Below are 25,854 nucleotides of genomic sequence, written 5' to 3' on the forward strand. Positions count from 1 at the left end.
GTCAATTTTTAATCAATTTTTAAAGATTTATTTATTTTATTAGACAGGCATAGAGATAGAGTGAGAGGGAGAAACATTTCTTCCATCTGTTGGTTAACTCCCTAAATGGCTGCAATGGCTGGGGCTAGGCCAAGCTGAAGCCAGGAGTCAGAAACTCCATCTGGGTCTCCCATGTGGGTGCAGGTGCCCAAATACTGGGCCATCTTCCACTGTCTTCCCAAGTGCATTAGTAGGGAGCTGAATTGGAAAACAGAGCACTTGAATTGGCACTCTAATATGAGATGCCTGTGTCACAGGCAGCCGCTTACCTTGCTGTGCCATGACACTGGACCCCTCAATTGTTTACTAGTGGATGTCCAATTTTTAATCATCTTTTGTTGAAATACTGTATTCTCCTTGGAATTAGCACACCATCGAATATTAATTAACAATGTATGTATGAGTTTGTTTTTGGGCATTCTTCCATGCCATTTAATATCTATATCTGTCTTTTTGCCAGTACCATTCTGTCTTGATTCCTGTAACTTTCTTGAAATACAAGTCCTTAAACCTTCTTATTTTTCAAAACTATTTGGATTATTTTAGATCCATTATATTTCCAAATATACTTTACAGTCATGTTTTCAACTTCTTAAACAAGAAATGTGCTGGAATTGCTGTGAATTTACATATCACTTTAGAGAGCATGCATGATTAATTTTAGGTCTTTAAGCAAGTTATAACTCCCTTTATTAAGGTCTTCTTAAATTTTTCTCATGAATTATAATTTTCAGTGTACAGATTTTCCACATATGTGACTATATTTATTACTTAGTATTTTGCAGATTTGATGTTATTATAATGTTGATTGTTCCATACATTTTGGTTCAGTCAGTTTTTTTATCTAATTTGTTTTGTCTAATACATTATCAATTATTGAAAAAAGAATGTGTCCTCAACTTTAGTTGTGGATTTGTCTATTTTCCCTTCCAGTTTTACCATGTATTTTGAAGGTCTATCACTAGATGAATCCACACTTAATGTTACTATATCTTCTGTATGAGTTACCCTTTAATCATTCTTCCTATTTGTTCCTCAAAATTTTCCTTGTTCTGAAATATACTTTGTTTATATTAATGTAACTTCAGCTTTATTTAAATTATTGTTTTCGTTGAATGAGAACATGTGAAGGTCAGTGTTGTGGTGCAGAGGGATAAGAAAACTGCCTGCAGTGTTGACATCCCATATGAGCACCAGTTTGAGTCTCCACTGCTCTACTTCCAATCCAGCTCCCAGCTAATGTGCCTGGGAAAGCAGCTGAGGATTGGGCCCTGCATCCACATGGGAGGCCCTGATGAAGCTCATGGTTCCTAGCTATGCCCTGCTCCTGCCCTGGCTGTCGCAGGCCATTTGAAAAGTGAACTAGCAAATGGAAGATTCATTCTTTCATATTCTCTCTCTCTCTTTTCTCTTTTCTCTTTCTTCCTTCTCCAACCCTCTGTCTCTCGTCTGTGTATGTGTTCCTCCCTCTGTTTAACTCCGTCTTTCAAATAAATAAATCTCTCTTTTTAATGTGATATTTTTCTCTGCCTTGCTTGTTAAATGATTTCATCCACTTGGATACAGATGGCAGAATTTCTTTCTTATGGCTAAATGTTATTGTGTACATGATTGTGTGTGTGTGTGTGCGTGCATGTGTATCCACTCACTCACTGCTAAGACATTGTGGTTGATTCCATATCTTGGCTATTCTAAATAGTGCTGCAAAAAAAAATGGTAGTGCAAGATATCCAAAAATCTACTTTGTGTCCTTTTTTATACCTATGGTTTCTTGCTTTATCACATTCATGTTTTTCCTCAACCTTCTTGACTATCTGAAATATTTTAGAAGCACTTTAATATCTATGCTAATTTTATCATACTTCATTTCTGGACATACTTCTATTGAGGTATTTTCTCCTCTGATTATTGATTATCAATTATGTTCCCAATCCTTTATGTACCTGCTGCTTTTTATGACCAGACATTATGAATTTTATATTTTTGATAGTATTTGATTATTTTCAACAGTGTTGGATATTTTTCTGAAAGGCAGTTAAGTAACTTGCAATCATTGGTTTAAAGCCTTTTTAGTGTGAGTGCCAAAAAATATTTAATCTCTCAATTTCTCCTGATGCTGTGGCAAATTTCTCCTGCTACAGGGGTGGCAACAGCCTATCTGCTGTTCTGTGTATTAGGAGATCTCTGCAGATCATTGATAGTAACATGAAATATTCTCAACTTGTGTCAGTTTTGCAACTTGGTTTGCTTTATATTTTGGGTGGTTCTTTTCCAGTTCTTAGACAGTTTCTTCACATGGATGTTCTAGTTGCTTTTACAGGCTAAATCTGTGATCTGTCCCCTCAGTTGTGAGATCACTGATCTCTCTTTGAGTTTCATTTTCTAGTGCTGTAGCCTGCAAAATCTCTCCAGGCATTAAGCCAGAACATTTGTGAAGTTTACCTTTATTGTTATCTTTCTGTCTTCCTATCCTATGTCATCTGTGATCAATATGTGAAAACTGTTACTTACTATGTTATGTCTATATTCCTACTAGTTTAGTATAAGAGATTAAATCCAGTCCTTTACTGACTTCATAATAACCACTGAGTACCCTAATTCTGCATTGTGACTTTCCAATCTTATTTTTAATTCCAACAAAAGAATAATGATTTATGGTTGTTGTCATATAGTCTAGTTGCATTTTCCATAAATATTGCATTTAGGAAACTCTATTATAACTGTAAGAAGAATTAATTAGCTATATTTTAATGTAAAAATTTAAATTTATTACATAGTATAATTTTAGTATTTGCAATATTAAATTTATTTACAATGTTTAAATAAATGTCTCCTTTATGTGGAGAATTTTTAAGCATAACTTAAAAATAATGTCCTGACTTAATGGTCATAAAAGCTCAGTGAACTAGGTAAAATAACAGTGTTTTCTTGTAATTCTCATTATAAAGAAACTGAGACCCAGCAAAATTCATTAATTTTTCTCAACATTATATAACCTATAAATGATGAAAATGAGAATCAACACAGTCTTCTGATTTATGTAACAATACTCTTTTTTCGCCATTCCAGGTCTCTTTTACTAGACGATACAGAACTCTATGTGAACTGTAAAACATTTAGTAAGGATAGATATTTTTTTTAACTTGTGACAATGGCAGTGTGATAGAGTAGAAATAACTGGTAAAGCCACTATGGAAGTCTGTCTGGAGATTCCTCAGAAACCTGAATATAACCCTACCATTCAACCCAGCCATCCCACTCCTTGGAAGGTAAAACCCAAAGGAAATTAAATTGGGAAACAAAAAAATGGGCTGCACCTTAATGTTTATTGCAGCTCAATTCACATTAGCTAAGACCTGGAATCAACCTAAATGCCCATCAACAGTAGACTGGATAAAGAAATTATGGGATACGTACTCTGTAGAATACTATACAGCAGTAAAAAACAATGAAATCCAGTCATTTGCAACAAAATGGAGGAATCTGGAAAACATTATGCTAAGTGAAATAAGCCAGTCCCAAAAGGACACACATCATATGTTCTCCCTGATCGGTGACAACTAACCGAGCACCAAAAAGGAAACCTGTTAAAGTGAAATGAACACTATGAGAAATGGTGACTTGATCAGCCCTTGCCCTGACTGTTGATGAACAACTTAATACGTTATCCCTCTTAGTATTTTTTTGTTTGTTCTACTTAATACTATTGGTTACAATCTGTAATTAATACACAGTTATTCTTAAGTGTTGAAACTTAACTGAAAAGTGATCCCTGTTAAATATAAGAGTGGGAATAAGAGAGGGAAGAGATGTACAATTTGGGACATGCTCAAGCTGACTTTCTCCAAATGGTAGAGTTAGAAATATACCAGGGGATTCCAATTCAATCCCATCGAGGTGGCATGTACCAATGCCATCTCACTAGTCCAAGTGATCAATTTCTGTTCACAATTGATCGTAATGATAGGACCAAGAGCCAAAGGGAGCACATAAACAAGACTAGTGTCTGCAAATACTAGCTGATAGAATAAAAAAGGGAGAGAACGATCCAACATGGGAAGCAAAATACACAGCAGACTCATAGAATGGCAGATGTCCTAAACAGCACTCTGGCCTCAGAATCAGCCCTTAAGGCATGCGGATCCGGCTGAAAAGCCCATGAGAGTATTTCAGGCATGGAAAGCCAAGACACTCTGTCAAAAAAAAAAAAATGACCTAAATGAAAGATCTCCGCGAGTGAGATCCCAGTGGAAAGAACAGGTCATCAAAGAAGGAGGTACCTTTCTCTGAAGGGAGGAAACTTCCACTCTGACTACGACCTTGTCTAAATATGATCAGAGTTGGTGAACTCACAAGGCTTCCATAGCCTTGGCTACTTATGACAAGAGCCTAGGGTGATTACTGATGCCATAAACAAGAGTGTCAAATTGTTGCGTCAACAGCAGGAGTCACTGTGCACTTACTCCTCATGTAGGATCTCTGTTCTTAATGTGCTGTACATTGTGATTTAATGCTATAACTAGTACTCAAACAGTATTTTTCACTTTGTGTTTCTATGTGGGTGCAAACTGTTGAAATCTTTACTTAATGCTAAACTGATCTTCTGTATATAAAGAGAATTGAAAATGAGTCTTGATGTGAATGGAAGGGGAGAGGGAGCGGGAAAGGGGAGGGTTGCAGGTGGGAGGGAAGTTATGGGGGGGGGCATTGTAATCCATAAGCTGTACTTTGGAAATTTATATTCATTAAATAAAAGTTAAAAAAAACTATATTTGACTATGCAGATGGTTTGTAAACAAGATTCAATTTAAGAAATGAAACAACACGGATATACATGAAGCAAGTGAAAAACATTCATACAACTAGCCTGTGTTTAAAACAGTTTAGGGAGCAAAAAAGTTCAGAGATGATCAGCTAGAGAACATATTGTAAATGGAGGAAAAAGAGTTAATTTATGCCTGCTGATTAAGTTGACCAAAATGCTTGCTTAAGAATGGTCTCTGTTTTAATTTCTCCAGAGACTTAGAAAAGAAATAAGCAAATGTTTTTGGCTTTCAATAAGTGGTACAAAGTAAACAGCAAAAAGATCTGAATTTGTTAAAGTTTTTGTGAATAAAAGCTATATCTCCTGATATTTACTGTAATGTGAAAATCTTATATGGGGTTAATTTTTATTTTTCTTTTTTTAAGAAGAGAACTTGGGGGCCGGCGCCATGGCTCATTTGGCTAATCCTCTGCCTGTGGCGCCGGCATCCCATGTGGGTGCCAGGTTCTAGTCCTGGTTGCTCCTCTTCCAGTCCAACTCTCTGCTGGGGCCCAGGAGGGCAGTGGAGGATGGCCCAAGTGCTTGGTCCCCTGCACTCACATGGGAGACCAGGAGGAAGCACCTGGGTCCTGGCTTCGGATCGGCACGGTGGCCATTTTGGGGAGTGAACCATTGAAGGAAGACCTTTCTCTCTGTCTCTCTCTCTCTCACTGTCTAACTCTGTCAAATAAAAAAATTAAAAATAAAAAAGAACTTGGAGTCTAATAATTATGATAATATTTAGAAAATATAATTATGCTAATTTTTCCTAAGAATTTGTAGCTATTAAAGTATAATATTTCTTGGCCTATCTGCTCCTTACATAGAGAAAAATTGTGCTATTCTTTGACAAAAATATAATATTGAGTTAACTAGCAGATTGACTAATCACTACTTACATGATAAAATTGATAAAATGTAATTGCAGGTCATCCTGTTGCTTTAGTACATGGTCATGGCTGTTAGTCAGTATATACCATGTAAAGGCAAGTCATCTTGACTTTACACTAATCACTACCCAACCTCCCCAACTCTGGCCATTACTTTCCAATAATCTTATTTTAAACTTAAAGATAAAAAAAAATTGTGTTTGTTATGATACATTCTAGCTACACATTTTTTCTCTCTCAGAGTTGCATTTGGGAACTGCAATGGATTGGCTGTGGTGGATTTTATACAGAAGACAGTACTGCTAAGCATGGGAACCTTTGATCTGTATAGGTCAAGTGACTTATACCAGCGACAACCACGGTCCCCTCGTAAGAACAAGCAGTTCATCGCAGGTAGGAAATAAAACATGATGGGTTATAAACTTGATTTGTGTATCTGTTTTCTTACTTTTAAATTTCCTTTCATCTGTGATGTTATTCAAATGTATGCTGCTATAATTAACAATACAAGTAAAGTGAATTGGGAAGAAATATAATGAGACTCTGAAAGGACAGGGGGATGTTTAAACTATTTGCTGTTGAAGATAGGGAGCATCTCAAGTTTGTTAGGTTGAATTGCTAAGAAATAATAGAAAATAAGAAGCTATTATAAGAATACTATGAAAATCAAACATCTGGAAGTAAAAAGCCCTTGCAATGGTTGTGTTAACCAGGTTAACTTTCTTCCAATATGTCTGACCATGTTAAAAAGATCATCTTAGATCACTGACTACTTTTAAGTCTTCAGTTAACTCCCTTATTTGATGAATAATGACTTTATTGGAAGCATTTTCATAGCTATAGTAAACATTCATACACAATGAAATATGGCATTTTTGGTGGGACCAATAAATTATTGAATTAGCTATAAAATAAATAAGGTCAATTGGGAAATAAGGTTTAATGTTAACATGACAAATTATCCAAAGTTTTACTGAAATTCCAGTCTATAACCAGAGTTGGTGTTGTAAACAGTAGCAAAACTTTGTGTCTCCTGCCCACTGATCTAATCTAGTTGATAAAAATATTGAGCCAAATGTCTACAAATAGAATTTTCCAATAGCACATTGTATGTTATTTTAAGCAAGTCTTTTTAATTTTCTGCTTTGTTTTACTTAAAATAATTAACTGAATATTGAAGACTCTACTAAGTATGCCCATGAGAAGAATATTTTGTAATAACGATTAAAAGATGATGATAGGTGTTACCAAATGACAAATGTGTCAAATTTAAAATCTGACTGATAATAAATGAATTTCCCTTTTGGACTAATAAAATTTAATATACTGAAATTCTGCTCCTTTGATAACGTCTTTTGTAAGTCTGAGCCCTTTTCCAGTTGCTGATTTAGACCCTTTCAAGGACACACACTTAGTCCTTCAGGAAATGAGAGGGGTTTTTTGTTGTTGTTAGAGATACTGATTTTTAGCAATACTTTAGAAGTGCTGGAAAATTCAAATTCTACATGCTCTGCTTAGCTACTAATGGTTTTCTTAAGAGAGACATAAACGTATCAGAAGATTCCCTCAAAATTGAGAAATGAAAAGCTGATTTTTGAAAGTTCACATACTACAGGACAGGTAAATGTTTGGGGATAGTGGGTAATGCTAAAAGCACCAATTCAGTAAGACAAGCTCTGGGTCCTATGAAAGTGTCTAAGTTTCTTTCCGTATCTACAAAGTGAAGTGAAAAATATGTATTTTGATAAAAGTAATGTTATTCAATTTTATTTAAACTTGTGCCTCAACATTTATAATCAGAGCTTAGAATTTAATGATTATTATAAAATTTACGATATATGAGTGAAATGAACATCTTTTCTTTTGATTATTGTTTATAGTCCTTGCCTATATTCCTGCTGAATTTAGGGTCATCTTACTTTAAAACTCTTAATTTAGTGGAGCACTAAGCCTTTAACTATAATGTAAATTAAAAATATGTTATCTCAAAAATATTTTAAAAAATCAGGAAGAACTGTGATGATGTCATAAACTTGGTTTGTATTTAGTGTCCATGACTGCAATTAGTGCTCATTTTATATTATATACATAACATATTAAAGACTAAAATCCCTAAGCTTGCTTTCTAATTTCTGAATAATTAAAGATGACCATTTTGACATTGAGGTAATGCATGTATATTATTTATAAGCCAAATAAGTATACTGTATAAAAACATGTAGAAAAGTATGCCATCTCTTTTTATAAGATATTTCATCAAATAAAATTGCTAAAGCATTCTCATCTCTCATCTGTCATCTCTTAATTTCTAATTGATTTATTTTTAATATCTCCTTTCTAATTCAACTACTTAATCTTGCTGCAATTTCTTCATCTTGGCTGTTCTAGATTATGGTATGATATCACTTCCTTTCACTTTAGACTATTTTTCTCTCTTTTCTCTGCCTGCTGCTGATGCTGATGTTCTGGCATGTTCCAAAGACAACTTTTGCATGCGTGGCCTATCTAACTTTTATCCTGATTTAACGAAACGGATCCGTACTTCCTATCAGAGTAAGTTCTATAAAGGTTAGGCAAAAGCTTTTTCAGTTTCATAATGCTTGGGTTAATCCATTTGTCAAAGCTCAGTAATGTGTTTTTTAAAACACATTCTGCATGCATGCAAATTTTTGTTTTGTTATGAAAGTGCAACCTGTTAATTTACTAGAGTTTGTTATATATGTGTTTCAAATCATTATTGTCATGAAGCCACTCACTCATATTATTTCAGTGTTTATTTCAAATCATTCAGAACATGTCCTGTTAGTCTAAGAGTCAGTGTCTTGTGAGGAAGAAGAGTCATGATGTCTTTGTAAATAATAAACCCGGTATACTAGTATCAACCATAATTTGAGGATTTCTTATTTTGGAAACCTTGTGCTTTTTCCAGTTTTATAACATTATTCTAAACAGAGCCACATTATTTGCTGCTTTTATGTGATTATTTCTCTTATAGATAAGTAAGTATGCCTAATTTCTGATGCTTTTTACTAAAGTTGGATACACAAACATGCATTTCTATAGTGATTTTAGATATCAAACACTGAAGTAGAGGAATTAAGTCCATAAACGAAAAGGCAAATAGTATCAACATTTACTATGAAAGTCAATGCAGATCTGAAGATGGCTAGAGTAAGCAATTCTAAAACTGGTGCAGAAAGGATGGAGGGTCAGTGTGTGTTTGACAAAAGGGGCAGATGATACTTTGACAAATGTTTATTACATGAAAAATGTTTATAATATGTTAATGTTATATAATGGATAGCTTATTAATACATACAAGAGGGCCTGATATTTGTCTAAAATACACTTATATACACGTATATCCTCAAATCTATTCACATTCACATTGGTATTTTTTTGTAACCTGAATTTCTTCAGTCCTCACTAGCTTATAGTTTCTAATGGCATCATATCAGTTATAGAAATTAAAACTTTAAATGGTTTTTACCCTCTCACGTACAGAAGTCAATCCCTTAAAATTTTTTCTGGGACTTCTCAGAAGGCAACTTATTTTTGCTCAAAAGTATTATCTAGTTTTCTGTTCTATCAGTTCATCCACTTTTGGGGTGTTTCTCTTTGTTTCAACTCTCTGTGCTTTGTATATGGACATTGATATCTATGTTGGCTTCTGCTGGTCCTAAACCCTATAATTACTACGTACTATGATAACAGTGCCTCAGTAACCCCAAACATTTTCTTATCCCAGGGTACTCTTAGGAGACATTATGATATTTTTTGAAATCTGAAAACTATTTGAAATTTCAGTTTCCATAATAAAGTTTTATTGATACTGAACCACACTCATTCATTTTTCATGGTATCTGTGGCTGCTTTTATGCTGCAATGGCAGAGTTAAGTAGTTTCACCAGAAACCATATGGCCCACAGCCCTAAAATATTTGCCACCTTACTCTTTACATAAAAGTTTCCTGACGTTTGATCTATACCATCCTTTTCATACCCATCCCCTAGACAACATAAAGGGTTGAAGCAAAAACCTTTCATATAAATCATCTCCAGGTGGTTTATCACACATATTCAGACTTCTGAATCTCAGCCTTTCAAAGGAGGAATTTTCTCTACATTGTAGAGTGGGGTAGGGGACAAAAGTTTCTAGGATATGAGGTTGTAGAATTCACAAACTTACCCTTCATGCTTTACTGTATTTTCTGTTTGTCCTATAATAAATGTTATGCTTTTATGGAAAAACAGAAATTGGAAATTGAGGATAGGGACAGGAGTAGGTTCTTGGTTCATCACAAATCTACAGTACCAATCATGATTTAAAGGACACAGAAGTTCTAAGGAATGCTCAATAATCTTAAGAAAACCTTAAAAAAAAGTCAAATCTTTCAACCTTTCATTCAGGGTCCTCAAAGATCCATGTTTTTCATTTACATCTTAAAATGATTTTTCTACTACTCTCATAAAAAAAATTCCCCTTAAGCCAGGTGTGTGTGTGTGCTACTACCCTTTTGATTTACACTTACCATTGCTTCTCAGGAGATGGCCTGTTCAAATTTCACTTCATAGTGCTGCCAAGAGCCCTGTTGTGTCAACTTCTTTGTTTAAATGCCTACAGTGTATAAGTTTGTACACAGTGGGGGCCTGCATTGTTTAGTTGGCACTGCTCTATTTATTTGGAGGGATACATATTTTTATGCATATGCTCTACCTTTCCAAATGCATGACAAGAAACTGAAATTCATATCTAAATTTTTGTATGTCTTTTATGCCAGCACAAGTCATGAGCTCAGTAAATATATTATGATGGTAGTAGGTTAGAGCATGGCACCTGGCTCCTTTCTTTCACCTAGACAACTAGGAGAATTTTCAGATCTGACAGATGGCAGAAGAACTAGGTTTTGTACTTAGAATTAACTGGAATTTTGCAAAACTGGTCATAATTTCTTTTAACTAAAAGAAACCTAAAATGTCAAGATAGAAGTAAAATCAAGTCAATAGGGATCAACCTTTAGCTTAGCAGTTAAGAGTCTGGTTAAGACTCCTGTGTCCTACATCAGGTTTGATTCTTGCCTCCAGTTCCCAATTACAGTTTCCTGCTAATACTGGGAAGCAGCAGTGATGACTCAAGTAGTTGAATTACTTCCACCCATGTGGGAGACCCAGATTGAGTTCCCAGCTACCAGCTGTAGCTGATCTTGGTCCAGGTTGTTATAGGCACTTGGGAAGTAAACCAGAAGCTGGGAAGTTTTTACTCTCTGTTTCTCTCCCTCACCCTCACCCTCTTCCTCTTTCCCTCTCTCTACCTCTTGAATAAAAAAAAAAAAGATAAAGTTCTTAGAAGGACTTAAAGAGACGTTTTTACCAGTGAGTTCCATGGAGACTCAGACAATCCCTGGGGTTTTAAATCATATTTTCTAAAGCCCTTCCCCCTTTGATAATTAATAGTATATTTCATGAAAAAATACTCATTATTTAATGATACAAATGTATATTCTGGAATTTTCTTTTAAAAATTAATTTTATGGAACTAGGCATCTAGCCTAACAGTGAAGATGTCCATGTCCTACATTGTAGTGCTTGGGATGATTTCTAGCTCTTGCTCTTTATGCCTTGGGAGAAAGTGATGAAGGCTCAAATAGTTGGGTTCCTGCCACCTACATGAGAAACCTAGGTTGCACTCCTAGTTCCTGACTCCAGCCCCAGACCTGGCTCAGTCCTGGCTATTGTAGCTTTAGGGGAGTGAACCAATGGGTTGCAGTTCCCTCTGTCAGTCTTTCTACCTGTCTCTTTATCTCTGTCTCTGTCTATATATCTGTTTCTCTGTCTCCCTGCATCTCAAATAAAATAAAAACATAAGTAAATTTTATGGAAATTAGGTTTGAAGTTGAACTATTGCTTAAAATAAAATTAGTCATATTTGTATCACCTCAGTTTACTATATAGAAACTGTACAGCAATTTCATGAGTTGTTCCCCAACTTTCAGTAAATTATATCTGCATTTTCCCTATATGAGAAGACAGAACATGCTTCCACTGAGTGTCCATTCTATTCTGGAGTTGTTTGAGGCAATCCAGCAGGGTCATACTGTTTAATGGTCATTACAACCTGTTGAGGCAGATTGATATGTATTAATAGATTCCTCCAAAGATAAGAGAACTGAAGCTAAAAGACATTAAATTAGTCTCTTAAAACCACACAGAGTAAGAGGGAACCAACCTTACACATACTTGATGCTAAAGTCACTACATATGCTTTGTACTATATGATACTGTATCTCTTAATGTTTTGGGTACATTAGAAACCAAACTCATTATTCTGTAATCAGAAACCACCTTTTTCCTAGTTTTTACCCACTATCAATGAAATAATATATTCAAAAACAAAACTAAAAGCTTTCATATATTTAAATTGAAGAGATAATGACAAATGTCTCATGAAAGGTCCCTTCTATCTCTAAAAATTTTTAATTTATTATATCAGTTTTTCTCCTGAAGTGACATTACATTCTGTTGAACCTTATGCCTTTTCATTACTGGATAAACATTTTTTTTAGATTTTATTTATTTGTTTGAGAGGTAGTGTTACAGAGAAAGAAAGGTCTTCCATGTGCTGATTCATTCTCCAAATAGTCTCAATAACCGGAGCTGGGCTGATCCGAAGCCAGGAGCTTCTGTGTCTCCCATGCACAAGCAGTTGGGCCGTCTTCTACTGCTTTCTCAGGCCATAGCAGAGAGGTGGATCAGAAGAGGAGCAGCCAGGACACGACTGGCATCCATATGGGGTTCTGGTGCCACATGTGGAGCCTAGCCTACTACACCACAGTGCAGGCCTAGAGAAACATTTTAATTCCAATCTTTTCCTGGGCTCATTCACTGGTCACCATATAGCCTAGATTAGACTCCAAAGAGTCTCATTCCCTAAAACTTTGATTTATCATCTTGAAATCTTTTATATAATAAAATAATAAAATTTTATACCTAAAAGGATAATTCATATATTCTAGGTCGTGATTTGTGGAAGCAGTTAAATTCTTTGGAAAGGGCAGCACATGTATGATCAGAAAATTTAGATCAAGTACTACCTTTTATTTAACTTATTAACTACTGCCTTCAATTGTAATCTTAAGCAAGATATTCAATTACTCTGTGATTATTTCTTATATATAAACTAAGTAGTAATCCCTACCTACATTTTCTGGGTTAATGTTTTTAAAAGCATATCTGTAAATACTAGATAGTACTCTCTTAATAAAAGATGAAACCAAGCCACAGAGAGACATTAAACAACTTTCTTGGAATCATAACCAATCTATAAAAGACTTAAGGCTAAAATTCAGGGTGCTACGTCATTACCTAACTCTTTCTACTAGTTATAATAAAATAAATTTTTCTACTTAAAAACTTAATTTTCCATTTGAAAAAAAGAAGGCTTCAGGTAGACTATAATCAAAAAATTGTGCATCAGTTTCTAATTTTGGAGCCAGGAGATCCTTTGGAGAGTTTTAGTCGTGCCTATGGATGCTTTCCATCTTTGTCTGATTGAGTATTTTCATAGTGTGGGGAATGATAGCAGAATACTAAAACACAAATCATAAAAATAAATAAGAAAATAAAGAAAAGTGGAAGAATAAGATAATAAGCAAAGACAGGAAATAAATATTAAAATGAATGGAGAGTCAAGAATGGAGGAGAAGTAAAGAATAATAAAAGAAGGAATACTTCAAGGGACAAAAATCAACATAAATTATGATAAATAATAAATGAGGGGCAATCCATTCAATAAAATACCTATTGAGGGGTCCAGTGCCATGGCTCCCTTGGCTAATCCTCCACCTACGGCACCAGCATCCCATATGGGCACTGGGTTCTAGTCCCAGCTGTTCCTCTTCCAGTCCAGCTCTCTGCTGTGGCCCAGGAAGGCAGTGGAGGATGGCCCAAGTCCTTGGGGCCCTGCACCCGCATGGGAGACCAGGAGAAGCACCTGGCTCCTGGCTTCGGATTGGCACAGCGCCAGCCATGATGGCCATTTGGGGGGTGAACCAACAGAAGGAAGACCTTTCTCTTTCTCTCTCTTCTCTCACTGTCTAACTATCAAATAAAAAATAAAATACCTGTTGAGAAATCCTTATATCAAACAGGTTTCTAGACTTAAGTGTCCAACTATCAGTGAAGAATGGTCTTTTCCTTCCAATTATAACAGACAATATACAGATAAAATAAATCTATATGTATACTATTATAAATGAAAAAAGGTAGCAACCTATGATAGAAAAAAATTATATATAATAGGATAAATATGTACCTGTTTTTTAGAGTCTAGTCAGGAAAGAGCCTGTCCAAGGAGGACACATTTAAGTGAAGCTTGAAAAGATAAGGAATCAATCAAGCTTTGAATTTCCACTTTCAACCAAGATAGACCAACAGACATCAGATTTAATTTCCTGCCTAAAGCAACCAAAAATAAATAAATAACCCTGACAAAATGAATGAAACTATCAATGGTTTTAACATATAGGACACCAACCAATAAAAAAAGTGATCACTTGAGAGATGGGAAACAAAAGAAGTGAACCCCTACAATCATACTCATGTACTGCCCTGAGGGAACATGTAGACTGTAGCAAAGAGAGGGGAAACCCTAAATTCTGTAAGTTCTCTAAGTGGAGGAGATTGAGAAGAAAAACCAGGAAAACTAAGATAGCTACACCTGACAAAGAAAGAATTCTAGAAATCCATAGATTTCACCTGGAATAGAGTACTGGTCAACACATGTATATGATGAAACTCCCCAGGCACAGGTAAAGAACTCTCTGAAAGGATTAAAGGAAATAGGTGAGAAATCAAAAACATGCTCCATAAAAGTACATAAAGATAAATCAAACTTATTGAAAATTAAAAATTTCTGCTCTTCAGAAGACGTGGATAGAATTGAAGTTAATCCAAACACTAGGAGAAAATATATGCAAAGTATTTATCTAATGAAAGTCTTGTATCTAGAATATATTTTAAAAATGCTCACAAACCTAATCAATTTTAACCTGTATGCCTGTCTACTTCATATATACAGAATAATCCAAAGAAAAGACATTAATAATGAGGCACGAGGAAATTGCTAAAGGAGTACCTTAAGAAGATGAGGAGGAATAGGAATCAGCATGTGTACAGGATTGGCATTTAATGGGAAGCTTTCTAATTAAAATAGATAAATAAAAGGAAAGTACAGAATGACTGGATAAAGAAATATGTATGATTTGATTAAGAAATGAAATGTGATCATTAGATCAATGATTTTCAGTTCTACATTTTAGTATTTCTCTGTGAAATCAGTTTGAAAGTAAATTTTCTTGTTCTAAACCTTTGTGATGACAAGCAGCTATATTGGACTCTAACTAGTAGGGGAATTATAAGCATCAATTTTTGAACTTATAAAAATGAACAAAGAAATGCAAAATGAGAAAGATACCAGGTAGCAAAATTTGTGGGTCTTCTAGAATAAGATAATAGTAATCTTATCATGAGTTAAAAATAACAGGCTAATTCTCATATAAGCTAGGGCAGCAGTTCTCCCCAGGAGACATTTAGCAATGTCCAGGGATACTTTTGGTTATCATAACTAAGGACAAAGAATGTTCTACTGACATCAACATGTACTGAAATAAGTGATTTTACTATATACTGTATCTCCATAACAAAATATTATATAGCAAATAACAGTTGAGTAAGAAAATTCTTTAAAGTGTAAACTAATTATGTGGGTGGAAATACCTGTGTATTGGTTATAAATCTCCTAGAAAATACCAATTATTTTATTTAACATTCAAAAGTTTCCACTTGAAATATTACCTTAATTATGTTTTCAAGTAAGATAACTTACAGGTGTATATTCCTAAAACTTTGTTTATAAAATTTGTCACAATTTACTGTAGCCAATGGAGTTATATCTTCTGTTACTCTATTGTTTATTTACTATAAAATATCTACCACGTCAATAATGGATTAATCAACTGGTATCCATTCCTCATGTCTTCAATCCAGCTTTCAAAGTATTTCCAAAATACTAAATTAAGTGACAGAGGGGTTTTCCATTCCAGACAGAATGTTGGAAGACCTTATCCCTGTGATACCAACACTGGTGACAACAACAATTAAAAAAAAAAAACAATGGTAATGACATTTGTAAAAATAAAAGCATCCCTTTTGGGGAGTTTATTGAAGAGTGATGGATTCAAAGAAGTCTTAACTGAATGCTAAACAAGGAAGAGCCATTCATAGAAGAAAACTGCAGCAGCTTCCATAATGGGGGCAAGTTTCTGAATTGGGCCTACCAGAGGAAAGGAATGGGTCTTCCAGAGATAGATGTAAAGAATAGAAAAAGACAGTGAGATGTAAGCACTGTGTGATCTGGCCTGTAGATTGAAATGTAGAAGAGTCCCATATACAAAATAAATCATTCAACTTGACAACTGTCACAAACCCTTAGCATTCCAAGAATTTTCCTGAAAAAGTAGAAATGCAGAAGGGACTGGAAAGCAGGGAAATGCAGATGGTCTCGAAGTGCTTACATTCCAGGGTAATTACACAATTTAACCAAAAGATTAATTAAAACTCTCTGAAGCTGCGTTCTAACCCTGGCCTTGCACAAAGACTGAAATCAAGGGTCAGCCCTTTGGCAAAAGGAGTATGGGACTTTGAGTTTCCAACTAGAAGGCAAGGAGAATTTCTTGATCCAGTTTGAAACAATAGATCTAATTAAAGCTGCAACCCAACCCTAGCCTAGTTCAGTAGTTTGTGGAATCTGAATGATCATCACATTTGAGCTGCCAACAAAAAATATGAAAAAGAAAATATATCATATACTTTATACATATGTGTACTATATACAATATTTCAGCTTCACTATTTTTTTTTATTTTTTGACAGGCAGAGTGGACAGTGAGAGAGAGAGACAGAGAGAAAGGTCTTCCTTTTGCCGTTGGTTCACCCTCCAATGGCCACCGCGGCCAGCGCGCTGTGACCGGCGCACCGCTGATCCGATGCCAGGAGCCAGGTACTTATCCTGGTCTCCCATGGGGCGCAGGGCCCAAGTATTTGGGCCATCCTCCACTGCACTCCCAGGCCACAGCAGAGAGCTGGCCTGGAAGAGGGGCAACCGGGACAGAATCTGGCGCCCCGACCGGGACTAGAACCCGGTGTGCCGGCGCCGCAAGGCGGAGAATTAGCCTAGTGAGCCGCGGCACCAGCCTCAGCTTCACTGTTCTTATATATTTCACATACCATCAAAAATTAGAAAACAGGAAAAAGCAGAAAATCATGATTCATATTTAGATGAGGAAAAAATCAATCTCAGCAAATCTGTAGATTAATTTAATTGAAATTAGCAGGCAACTTTTAAACAACTACTGTAAGAATTTATTTAAAAGATGAATTAGAATGGAAGAGAAAATAAAACTCTGAAAAGGAAACAAATAAGAAATTAAATGAAAAATAAAGTGTGTGACGTCAAAAGCTCATGGAATTGTTTTCACAGTATATTGGGACAACAGTAGAAACCATCAGAGATCTTGGAAATATATGTCAGTAGAAATAATTCAAATAGAAGCATAGCATTTTCTAAGTGTGGCTGGAAGTTTTTCTAAATTTGAAAAGAAACATCAAAAAAAAAAAAAAAACCTAAACCAGAAAAATACAAATAAAGTTGCAATTAAGACTTGATTATATAAAGCCACTGCTTCAGATGTCTGCATCCCACATCAGAGTGTCTGGGTTCAAATCTCCTGATCCAACTTCCTACTAATGCACACCCTGGGAGTTAGTAGATGAGAGGTCAAGTACTAAGGTTCCTGCCTCCCAGCTTGGGACTTGGCTGGAGTTCCAGGCACCTTGCTTTTTAGACTGGCCCAGCCATAGCTTTTGAAAGTATTTTGGACTAGACCAGCAGATGGAAGATCTCTCCCTGTCCTTTTGTCTGTCTGTCACTCTGCCTTTTAAATAAATAAACTTGAATAAAAGGCTTGATAGTCAAACAACTCAAACCAACATTAAAGAAAAAAATCATAAATGCATTGTAAAAATATACAGTGGAACAATTATATAAATGAGTGATTTCCCGTTAGAATTAATTGATGCCAGAGACAAAAAAATATCTTTTAAGTGCTAGAGAAAAATAATTGTCAATCCAGAATTCTGTATCTAGCAAAAATATCATTCAAAAATGAAGTAAATGAACTTGTCATTAATATACCTGAACTATAAGAAACAGTGAAGAAATATTTAAAGCTGAAGGAAAATAATTCCAAGATTAGACAATTAGATATACAGTAAAAACAAAGAAAAAATGAAGCACACTTAAAATAATAGATGGCTGAATGTAAAAGATTATTATATCTTAAATTCTTTAAAAATTAATTTACTCTAAAAATGTGTTATGGGGTTTATAACTTGGTAAAATGAATAACATTAAAGTATATAACAACATAAGCACAAAGAGGGCTGTAAACAGAGCTACACTGTAGTAAGTTTCTCCATCATAAGAAAAGTTATGTAAGAGTAATTGTAGACTATGATGAATTAGAAATGCATATTATCCTTAACAACCACTAAAAAAAAATTAAGCAAAGAGCTGTCGCTTAGAAGCCAGAAATGATAAAATGAGATACTAAGCATATTTGATTTTCTCAAAAGACAGAAGAGAGCAACAGTATAAAAAGTGAACAGGATATAAATTGAAAAGAAATAGGGAGTTGATACACATACCTAATGACATAAAAAAGTATATTAAATTTAGATAGCACAAACATTCAAGAAAAGTAAAAGGCAGAGATTGTGAGAAAAGATTTTAAAATAAAAGGCCCAATTATATGATGTTTAAAACAGATGGACCTTATTTGTAAGAACACAAATGGGTTAAAGTAAAAGAAGAGCAAAAGAATTCCATGAAAGCACTAACTCCAGAAAGCTGATGTTGCTATATTGATATTTGGTGAACGGGGCATCCAGTCAAGCAGATGGAAAGGAAGTTCAAATATATTAAAGATTTGATCTGTGTCATGGAGATATAAAAATTATATACTTATATATCCCTAAAAAGAAATATTCAAAATATAAAAAGCAAAAGTATAATCCTCCCATTAATAACTGATAGATGGACAAAAATTGGTAAGTCTAAGGTTATAAAAATCTATGTATCTGTCTTTACCAAGTGGACCTGACATAGATACCTACATCATACAATTAAAAATAGATTCTTTTCTTTTTTTCTTTTTCTTTCTTTCTTTCTTTTTTTTTTTTTTTTTTTTTTGACAGGCAGTGTTAGACAGTGAGAGACAGAGAGAAAGAGAGAAAGGTCTTCCTTCCATTGGTTCACCCCCAAAACGGCCGCTACGGCCGGCACGTTGTGCTGATCCGAAGCCAGGAGCCAGGTGCTTCCTCCTGGTCTCCCATGTGGGTGCAGGGCCCAAGAACTTGGGCCATCCTCCACTGTACTCCTGGGCCACAGCAGAGAGCTGGACTGGAAGAGGAGCAACTGGGACAGAATCCGGCGCCCCAACTGGGACTAGAACCTGGGGTGCTGGTGACACAGGAACAGGATTAGCCTAGTGAACCTCGGCGCTGGCCCCAAAATAGATTCTTTTCAAGAATGGTTCTTTTAAAAATTCTTAGAAATTGGAACTAAAAGGTAAGTTTATTTTGGCACAAAAAATTTTGAAATCCATGCATAATTTTTTCATAATGTGCATTTTCGTGAACTTTTTGACAACCATATGATAGATTTCAAATTTTTTGTACTAAGATTAACTTATCTTTTAATTCCATTTCCTACAAACTGTTTAAAATACCCTTGTGAAAATGCAGAATTCACAAGGACAGGCTGGACCATAAAATAAGTTATAATGAATCACAAATGATTGAAGTCAAGCAGACTATCTTCTCTTACTATAAAAGAAATTAAATTAAAAAGTCATAAAAGAAATTATATTTGAAAGTCATAAAAGAGATGTGTCTGAAAATTGCCTGTTTGGAAATTAACACATTTCTAAATAGCTCATGGCTTAGAAACAAATTGTGAGATGCTGCTAAAACAGTGCTGCTTGGAGGAGAGTTTAGAATATTGTATATTTGTAAAAGAAAAAGATTGCAAACTCCTTATCTAGCTTCTTTTTTTAGATTAAAAATAGAAGAGCAATGAAACACAAAGGAAATAGTAAAGATCGGAAATCAGTGAGTTAGAAGGTAGAGTTGTTCAACAAAACTACAAGAAAATTCTGCCATAGGGTTAATGAAATCTATAAAGCCTTAAGAATTAGCAAGAAAGACAACATGAATAATTAATACTAGAAATGTAAATGGAAACATGAATTCTATAAGAAATAAAAAATTAAGATTATGAACAAATATGTCTAGAAATTGACAAGTTATATGAAATTAAGAGATTTCATGAAAGGCAAAATCTAACAAAACTAATACCAAATATATTGGAGAATATGAATAACATATCTATTAAAACATTTTGAAATCAAAATTAAATATCCACAATCAAGAAAAATCTATAAGCTCAGAGGCTGCAATGATTAATTCAAGCATCTAAGGGAAGATTAACACCAATCCTACACAAAACACTTCCAGGGAATAGAAAAACAAGGAACTCTTTCCAACTGATTATCAGAGGCCAGCAAGTACAATGTAGATAACCAAAAGTTGACAAAGACTGCAATGAAGAAAAAATGGAGCCAAGTCTGATTCAAGAACATAGATGCAAAAAACATAGATTTAATATTAGCAAATGGAAGATAGATAAATATAAGAATTTACAAATAGGACACTTATTTTTGATAAAAATCCTTAGCAAACCAGCAAAAGAAGAAAATTTCCTCAATTGAATAAATTCCATCAATTGAAGATCTACAAGTAACATCATACTTTATTTTGAAATATTGAATGTTTTTTCCCTAAAATCAGTTAAAATAGTATTCATTGTCATCATTATTCAGCATTATAGTTGATGATCTTATAATGGCAAAAAACACATTTTACAATGTTCCTAAATATTGGAAATAAAATATTAAAACTCTGTTAGTGATTTAATGGCATATAAGGAAAACCCAGGGGGCTGGCTCTGTAAAGCCACGAATTGCAGTGCTGGCATCCCATATAGGTGGGTCCCAGCTGCCCCACTTCTGATCCAGCTCTTTGATATAGCCTGGGAAAGCAGTAGAAGTTGGCCCAAGTCCTTGAACCTGCATGGGAGACCTGGAAGAAGCTCCTAGCTCCTGGCTTTGGATCTTCCCAGCTCCAGCAGTGGAGAAGTAGGAAGTGAACCAGTGGATGGAAGACCTCTGTCTCTGCCTCTGCCTCTGCCTCTCTGTAACTCTGACTTTCAAACAAATAAATAAATCTGGAAGGAAGGAAGACAAACTCAGAGGAATCTACAAAAAAAGCTGCAAAACTGTTGAGTAAATTTAGCAAGTTTGAAGAATACATGTCAGTATACAGGAAATTTCATGTCAAAATTTAACTAATAATTTTACTGTGCAAAAAATTTTGAAATCCATGCATAGGGATTTTAAAATATTTATTTTCCTTAAACTTTTTGAGGACTCTTCATGTGCATTGATTTTAAACATTTTTGCACCAAGATAAGCTTATCTTAAAATTCCATTTTTCCTTGAACTTTTTCAAGTTCCCTTGCATTAAAACCAATTATTTCTATGTAATAGCTGCAAAAAATGGAAAATGAACTTTTAAAAAAATATCATGTATAGGATAGACTTTCAGATGGTAGCTTGAGGAACACCACAGAGCCATTCCCCAGCAAAAAAAAAAAAAAAAAAAAAAAAAAAAAAAAAAAAAAAAAAAAAAACTGGTGGAAAATATTTAAAAAAATACATTTAACTCTCTAGAAATAGTCCCAAAGTCATATAGCAAATAAAGAAACATTTATTCTAAGAAATCTACAGAAACTTGGTAAAAAAAAAACAGTGACAGTCTGTAGCACTTGAGCCACAACCCGTTCAATTCCTCTCCCCCCTCCAGGTTTGCCAGCATTTCTCATCCCCTCCAACACCAAGTTGAAGAGGCCTAATTCCTGGTAAGTGTGACCTAGAGGTCAGAGGCTCCTTTCACCTACCCACCCCCCCATTCATAAGACAGAGCCCTTTCTCAGATGTGGCAAGTCAAAAATACTAAGGCCTTGACTGCCTTCACTTCATCTTGTTCTAGCAAAGGTTTTAATTCAGAAAAGATAAGCTGAGAAAAACCAGAAGTCATCACCATTGCCAAGAACCCATAATGATGTCTCAGAGGTTTTGTCCAGTGGGAGAGGCACTCTAGAAGAATAAAGAGATCTAAAGATTTCCCAAAGTGAACCAGCTTGTTTTGAAAACAATGGATGAGGAGGTTTAAGACTAAGAGTGCCCTCAAGATCAATGGAGAATTCATTGGCAATTAATTTAGAAGAGGCTGATAGCTTCTCTTAATTTAGTGTTGTTTAATTAAACTAAACCATGGATGATAGTTTACCAGTGAGAAGCAAGGAAAGAAACAGCTAAGCCCTTTTAGGATTTAAACAAAACTCAAAGACTAGCATCAAGAATGACATCTCACCAAATGTAATCTGGTCAGGATGATCAATATGTTACAGGATGTTGTCAAAAACAATAGCACAAACACCTAACTATTATTGTGGGTCCTAATAGCGGTATGTGACCCTAAAAGAAGCAGACCCCTTTGTCAGAACAAGGAAAAAGATAGTTAAACACAACCCTGATAAAACCATTCCTATCCCAAAGTGCTGTGTGTAAACTGAGGGCTGTTGCTCTACAAAAGAAGCACCCAAATCTTCACAATGTAGTGAAGATGTTTTAAAATACTATAGCCAAGTCACTATATAAGTAAAACAATAAAAATAAGAACTGTACAAATGGGGGGATAAATTAACACTTACTACCCAGAAAGGCTACAATATATTACCTAAAATGTCCAGTTCTCAATAGATAATTATGAGACATGCAAAAAACAAACAAACAAAAAAACAGGAAATTGTTACTCATTCACAGGAAAAAAAAACATATCAACAAAAATTGCCTATGAGAAGCTCCAAATGTTGGTTTTAACAAATTAAGACTTCACAGCAACCATTATAAATATGTTTAAAGAAACTAAAAGCTACCATGCTTAACAAAGTGAGGGAAGCTGTGATGACAGTGTCTCCATAAAATACAGAATATTGATCTAGGGACAGAAATTATAAGAAGAACCAAATAGAAATTCTGGAATTAAAAAGTACAATAAAAGGGGTCTTGAAAGTCCATGGAAAATGCATATTATGAAAGTACTATACATGGATTTCAGATTTTTTTTGCACCAAAACTATCTTTTAATTCCATTTTCCCTTGAGCTTTTTGAAGTACCTGCATATGTGAAAAGACAAATTCACTAGACTTAACAGATTTCAACTAACAGAAATAAGGAAGAGCAAGCTAAAATATAGATTTTTAGAGACTTTATTTCCTGGAGGACAGAGGAAAAAATGTATGAAGAAAAATAAAGCCTCAAAGAAATGTGGGATACTATTAAGTATACCTGCTTGAACCTATAAGTTTTATCAGAATCAAAGACTCAGAAAAAAGCAAAATAATATTTGGAAGAGATAATAACTGAAAACTTCCACAAATTGATGAAAGTCATTAATAGTCACTCCTGAGAAGTTTAATGAGCAACAACAGGGATCATTGTAAAACTGTCCACAATCAGACATCATCTTAAATATCCTGAAAGGCAAAGACAAAGAGAAAATCTTGAAACAAGTAAAAGAAAAATGACTTGTCACATACAAAAGAACTCCAGTAAGACAACAGCTAATCAGAAAGAGTAGAGCCCAGTCAGTGAGATAATATATTCAAAGTGAAAAAAAAAAAAAAAAAAAACCCTGTCAACCATGAATCTTATATCCAGAAAAACTGTCTTTCAAAAATTCAGGTAAGATAGACATTCCCAGATAAACAAAAACAGACAATTTGTAGCTAGCAAAGCCACTTTCTAAAAAATACTACAGAACAATTTTCAGGCTGAAAGGATCCCAGAGGACAAAGAAACAAAGGACACTGTTAAGGTAATTATGTGATTTTGTAAGACGATAGAAGTGCAAAATGCTTCTTTTAAATATTTTTAAGGCTATTTATAAAACAGCATATGTCATTGTTACTTTGGGGTCAGTTACATAGAGAAATGATATAAATGTTTTAATAGAACAAAGGACATTGGGAGAACAAAATTGTATTTGCATAAACAGATGATACCAGTCAGTAACTTGGACTCCTTAGAACAAAGGGAACCAGAAATGATAAATTAGAAAGTTAATTTGCAAACATTTTAAATACATACTTATAAGTAATCTCCTTTTTCTCACTTTATTAGTTTATGTAATCATATCTTTTAATAATTAGAACAATGTTTTACTTTGTCTATAGCATATATTTATAGTACATATATTAGTAATAGCACACAAGAAGGAATGGAGCTATTAAATAATAAATTTTCTGTATCTCATTGGAACTAAGGATACATCTGAAGTAGATTCAGATAAGATGTATGTGGTAAATCCTGGAGAAAACACCAGGAAAACTCCAAATAATGTAGTGAAAGATTTGTTAACGAAATTCAAATGTTGCACTAGAAAATATTTACTTAATACCATGCAAAGAAGTAAAGAAGCATAGAGAAACAAAAAAGATATAGAAATATAAAAAAGCAAAATGAAAAATGACAAGTATAACCTGATAATATGAATAATATTACACAGGGAGAGTTTACATAATCGATTCAAGAGATACAGATTGTGAGTCTGATTTTTTTTTTAAGAAATCAAGATCTAGATATATTCTGCCAGCAGGAGATATATTTTACATTCAAAGATATAAATAGATTGAAAACAAAAGAATGGAAAAGATCATGCAAATGACAACCATAAGAAAGCTTGAGTTACTATTCTAATAGACTTTAAAGCAAAAAAAAAAAAAAATCTTATCAGTCAATAAGCTGTAACAATTATAAATGCATGTACCTAACAAGAGTTGCAGAAAACATGAAGCAATACCTGACAGTATCAAAAGGAGAAGTAAACAATTCAACAATAATTGTTGGAAATTCCAATACCTTACTTTCTCCAATAGATATAAGATCATCAAAAAAAAATAAGAATTCAAAAATGGTATGTACAAAAGTTACACTTGCAGAAAAAAAATCAAGTGGAGGAAAATACTGTATTTATGGGTTGGAAGATGAAATTTTTTAAATTTTTATCCCACCAACCTAGACAAAGCAATTCTAAAATTTATATGGAATTGCAAAGGATCTAGAATAGCTAAATACTTGGGAAATAACAAGATGGAGGAATCCATTACCTGATTTCAAGATGGACTGTAAAATTACATTAATTATGATAGTGTGATGGTCAATATGAAAGACAAAACAATGATTATAGAATAGACAGTCCAGAAATAGATGCCTTCATGTATGGTAAATCTATTTTTAACCAAGTTACCAGTAAAAATCAATGAAGAAATGAACTTTTTTTAAAAAAAACTAATGATGAAAGAAGTTGGAGGGAGTGCAGGGAATGAACTTTCATCCATACCTCATGTAATAACCATCAATTACCTTGGAGTGAATTACATAAAAATGAAGTGAAGAACTGAAATCTTCTGGAAGAAAACAAAGAACGTTATCATCATGACCACGGAGTTTGCAATGATTACTTAGACAGGAATCAGAAATTAAAATGAAAGAAAAAAAGATAAATTATCCTTCAGGTAAATTTCTGCTCATCAAAAGATACAATTAAGAAAATGAAAGCTAAGTCACATAGTGGGATAAATTATTCACAGTACCTGCTTCTGACAAAGGGTGCTGCCTGAAAATATAGAAAGAATTCCTACAGCAGAATGACAAGTACTCCAGCAGAAAAAAAAAAAAAATGAGCCAAAGACTTACTCTCTCATGTTTTTGTATCTTCGAAGTTTTCTATAGGGACAAACTATTACTTCTAGAAAAAAATATTTAAATGGTGATTGTTTAAAATGGTTACATAAGATTAAATGGTGACTATAAAATATTTAAT

General features: G+C 34.2%; 1 protein-coding gene across 14 annotated transcripts in view; it reads left to right on the forward strand.

The window, feature by feature from the left end:
- STXBP5L (syntaxin binding protein 5L) overlaps nucleotides 1–25,854 on the forward strand; it is a 425,888-nt gene that overhangs the window by 306,424 nt on the left and 93,610 nt on the right. For 8 of the 14 annotated variants that reach the window (XM_089331765.1, XM_051859274.3, XM_051859272.3 and 5 more), the window contains exons 19-20: nucleotides 5,975–6,126; nucleotides 8,215–8,286. In XM_089331765.1, the coding sequence (XP_089187891.1) occupies nucleotides 5,975–6,126; nucleotides 8,215–8,286 (224 nt within the window). The remainder of the gene's footprint in view (nucleotides 1–5,974; nucleotides 6,127–8,214; nucleotides 8,287–25,854) is intronic. The other 6 variants (XM_089331767.1, XM_051859276.3, XM_070072194.2 and 3 more) reach the window with 1 other exon arrangement.

This window comes from Oryctolagus cuniculus, chromosome 4, assembly GCF_051225735.1.
Source record: "Oryctolagus cuniculus isolate XC-2025 breed Fujian yellow rabbit chromosome 4, ASM5122573v1, whole genome shotgun sequence".
NCBI classification, from domain to species: domain Eukaryota; kingdom Metazoa; phylum Chordata; class Mammalia; order Lagomorpha; family Leporidae; genus Oryctolagus; species Oryctolagus cuniculus.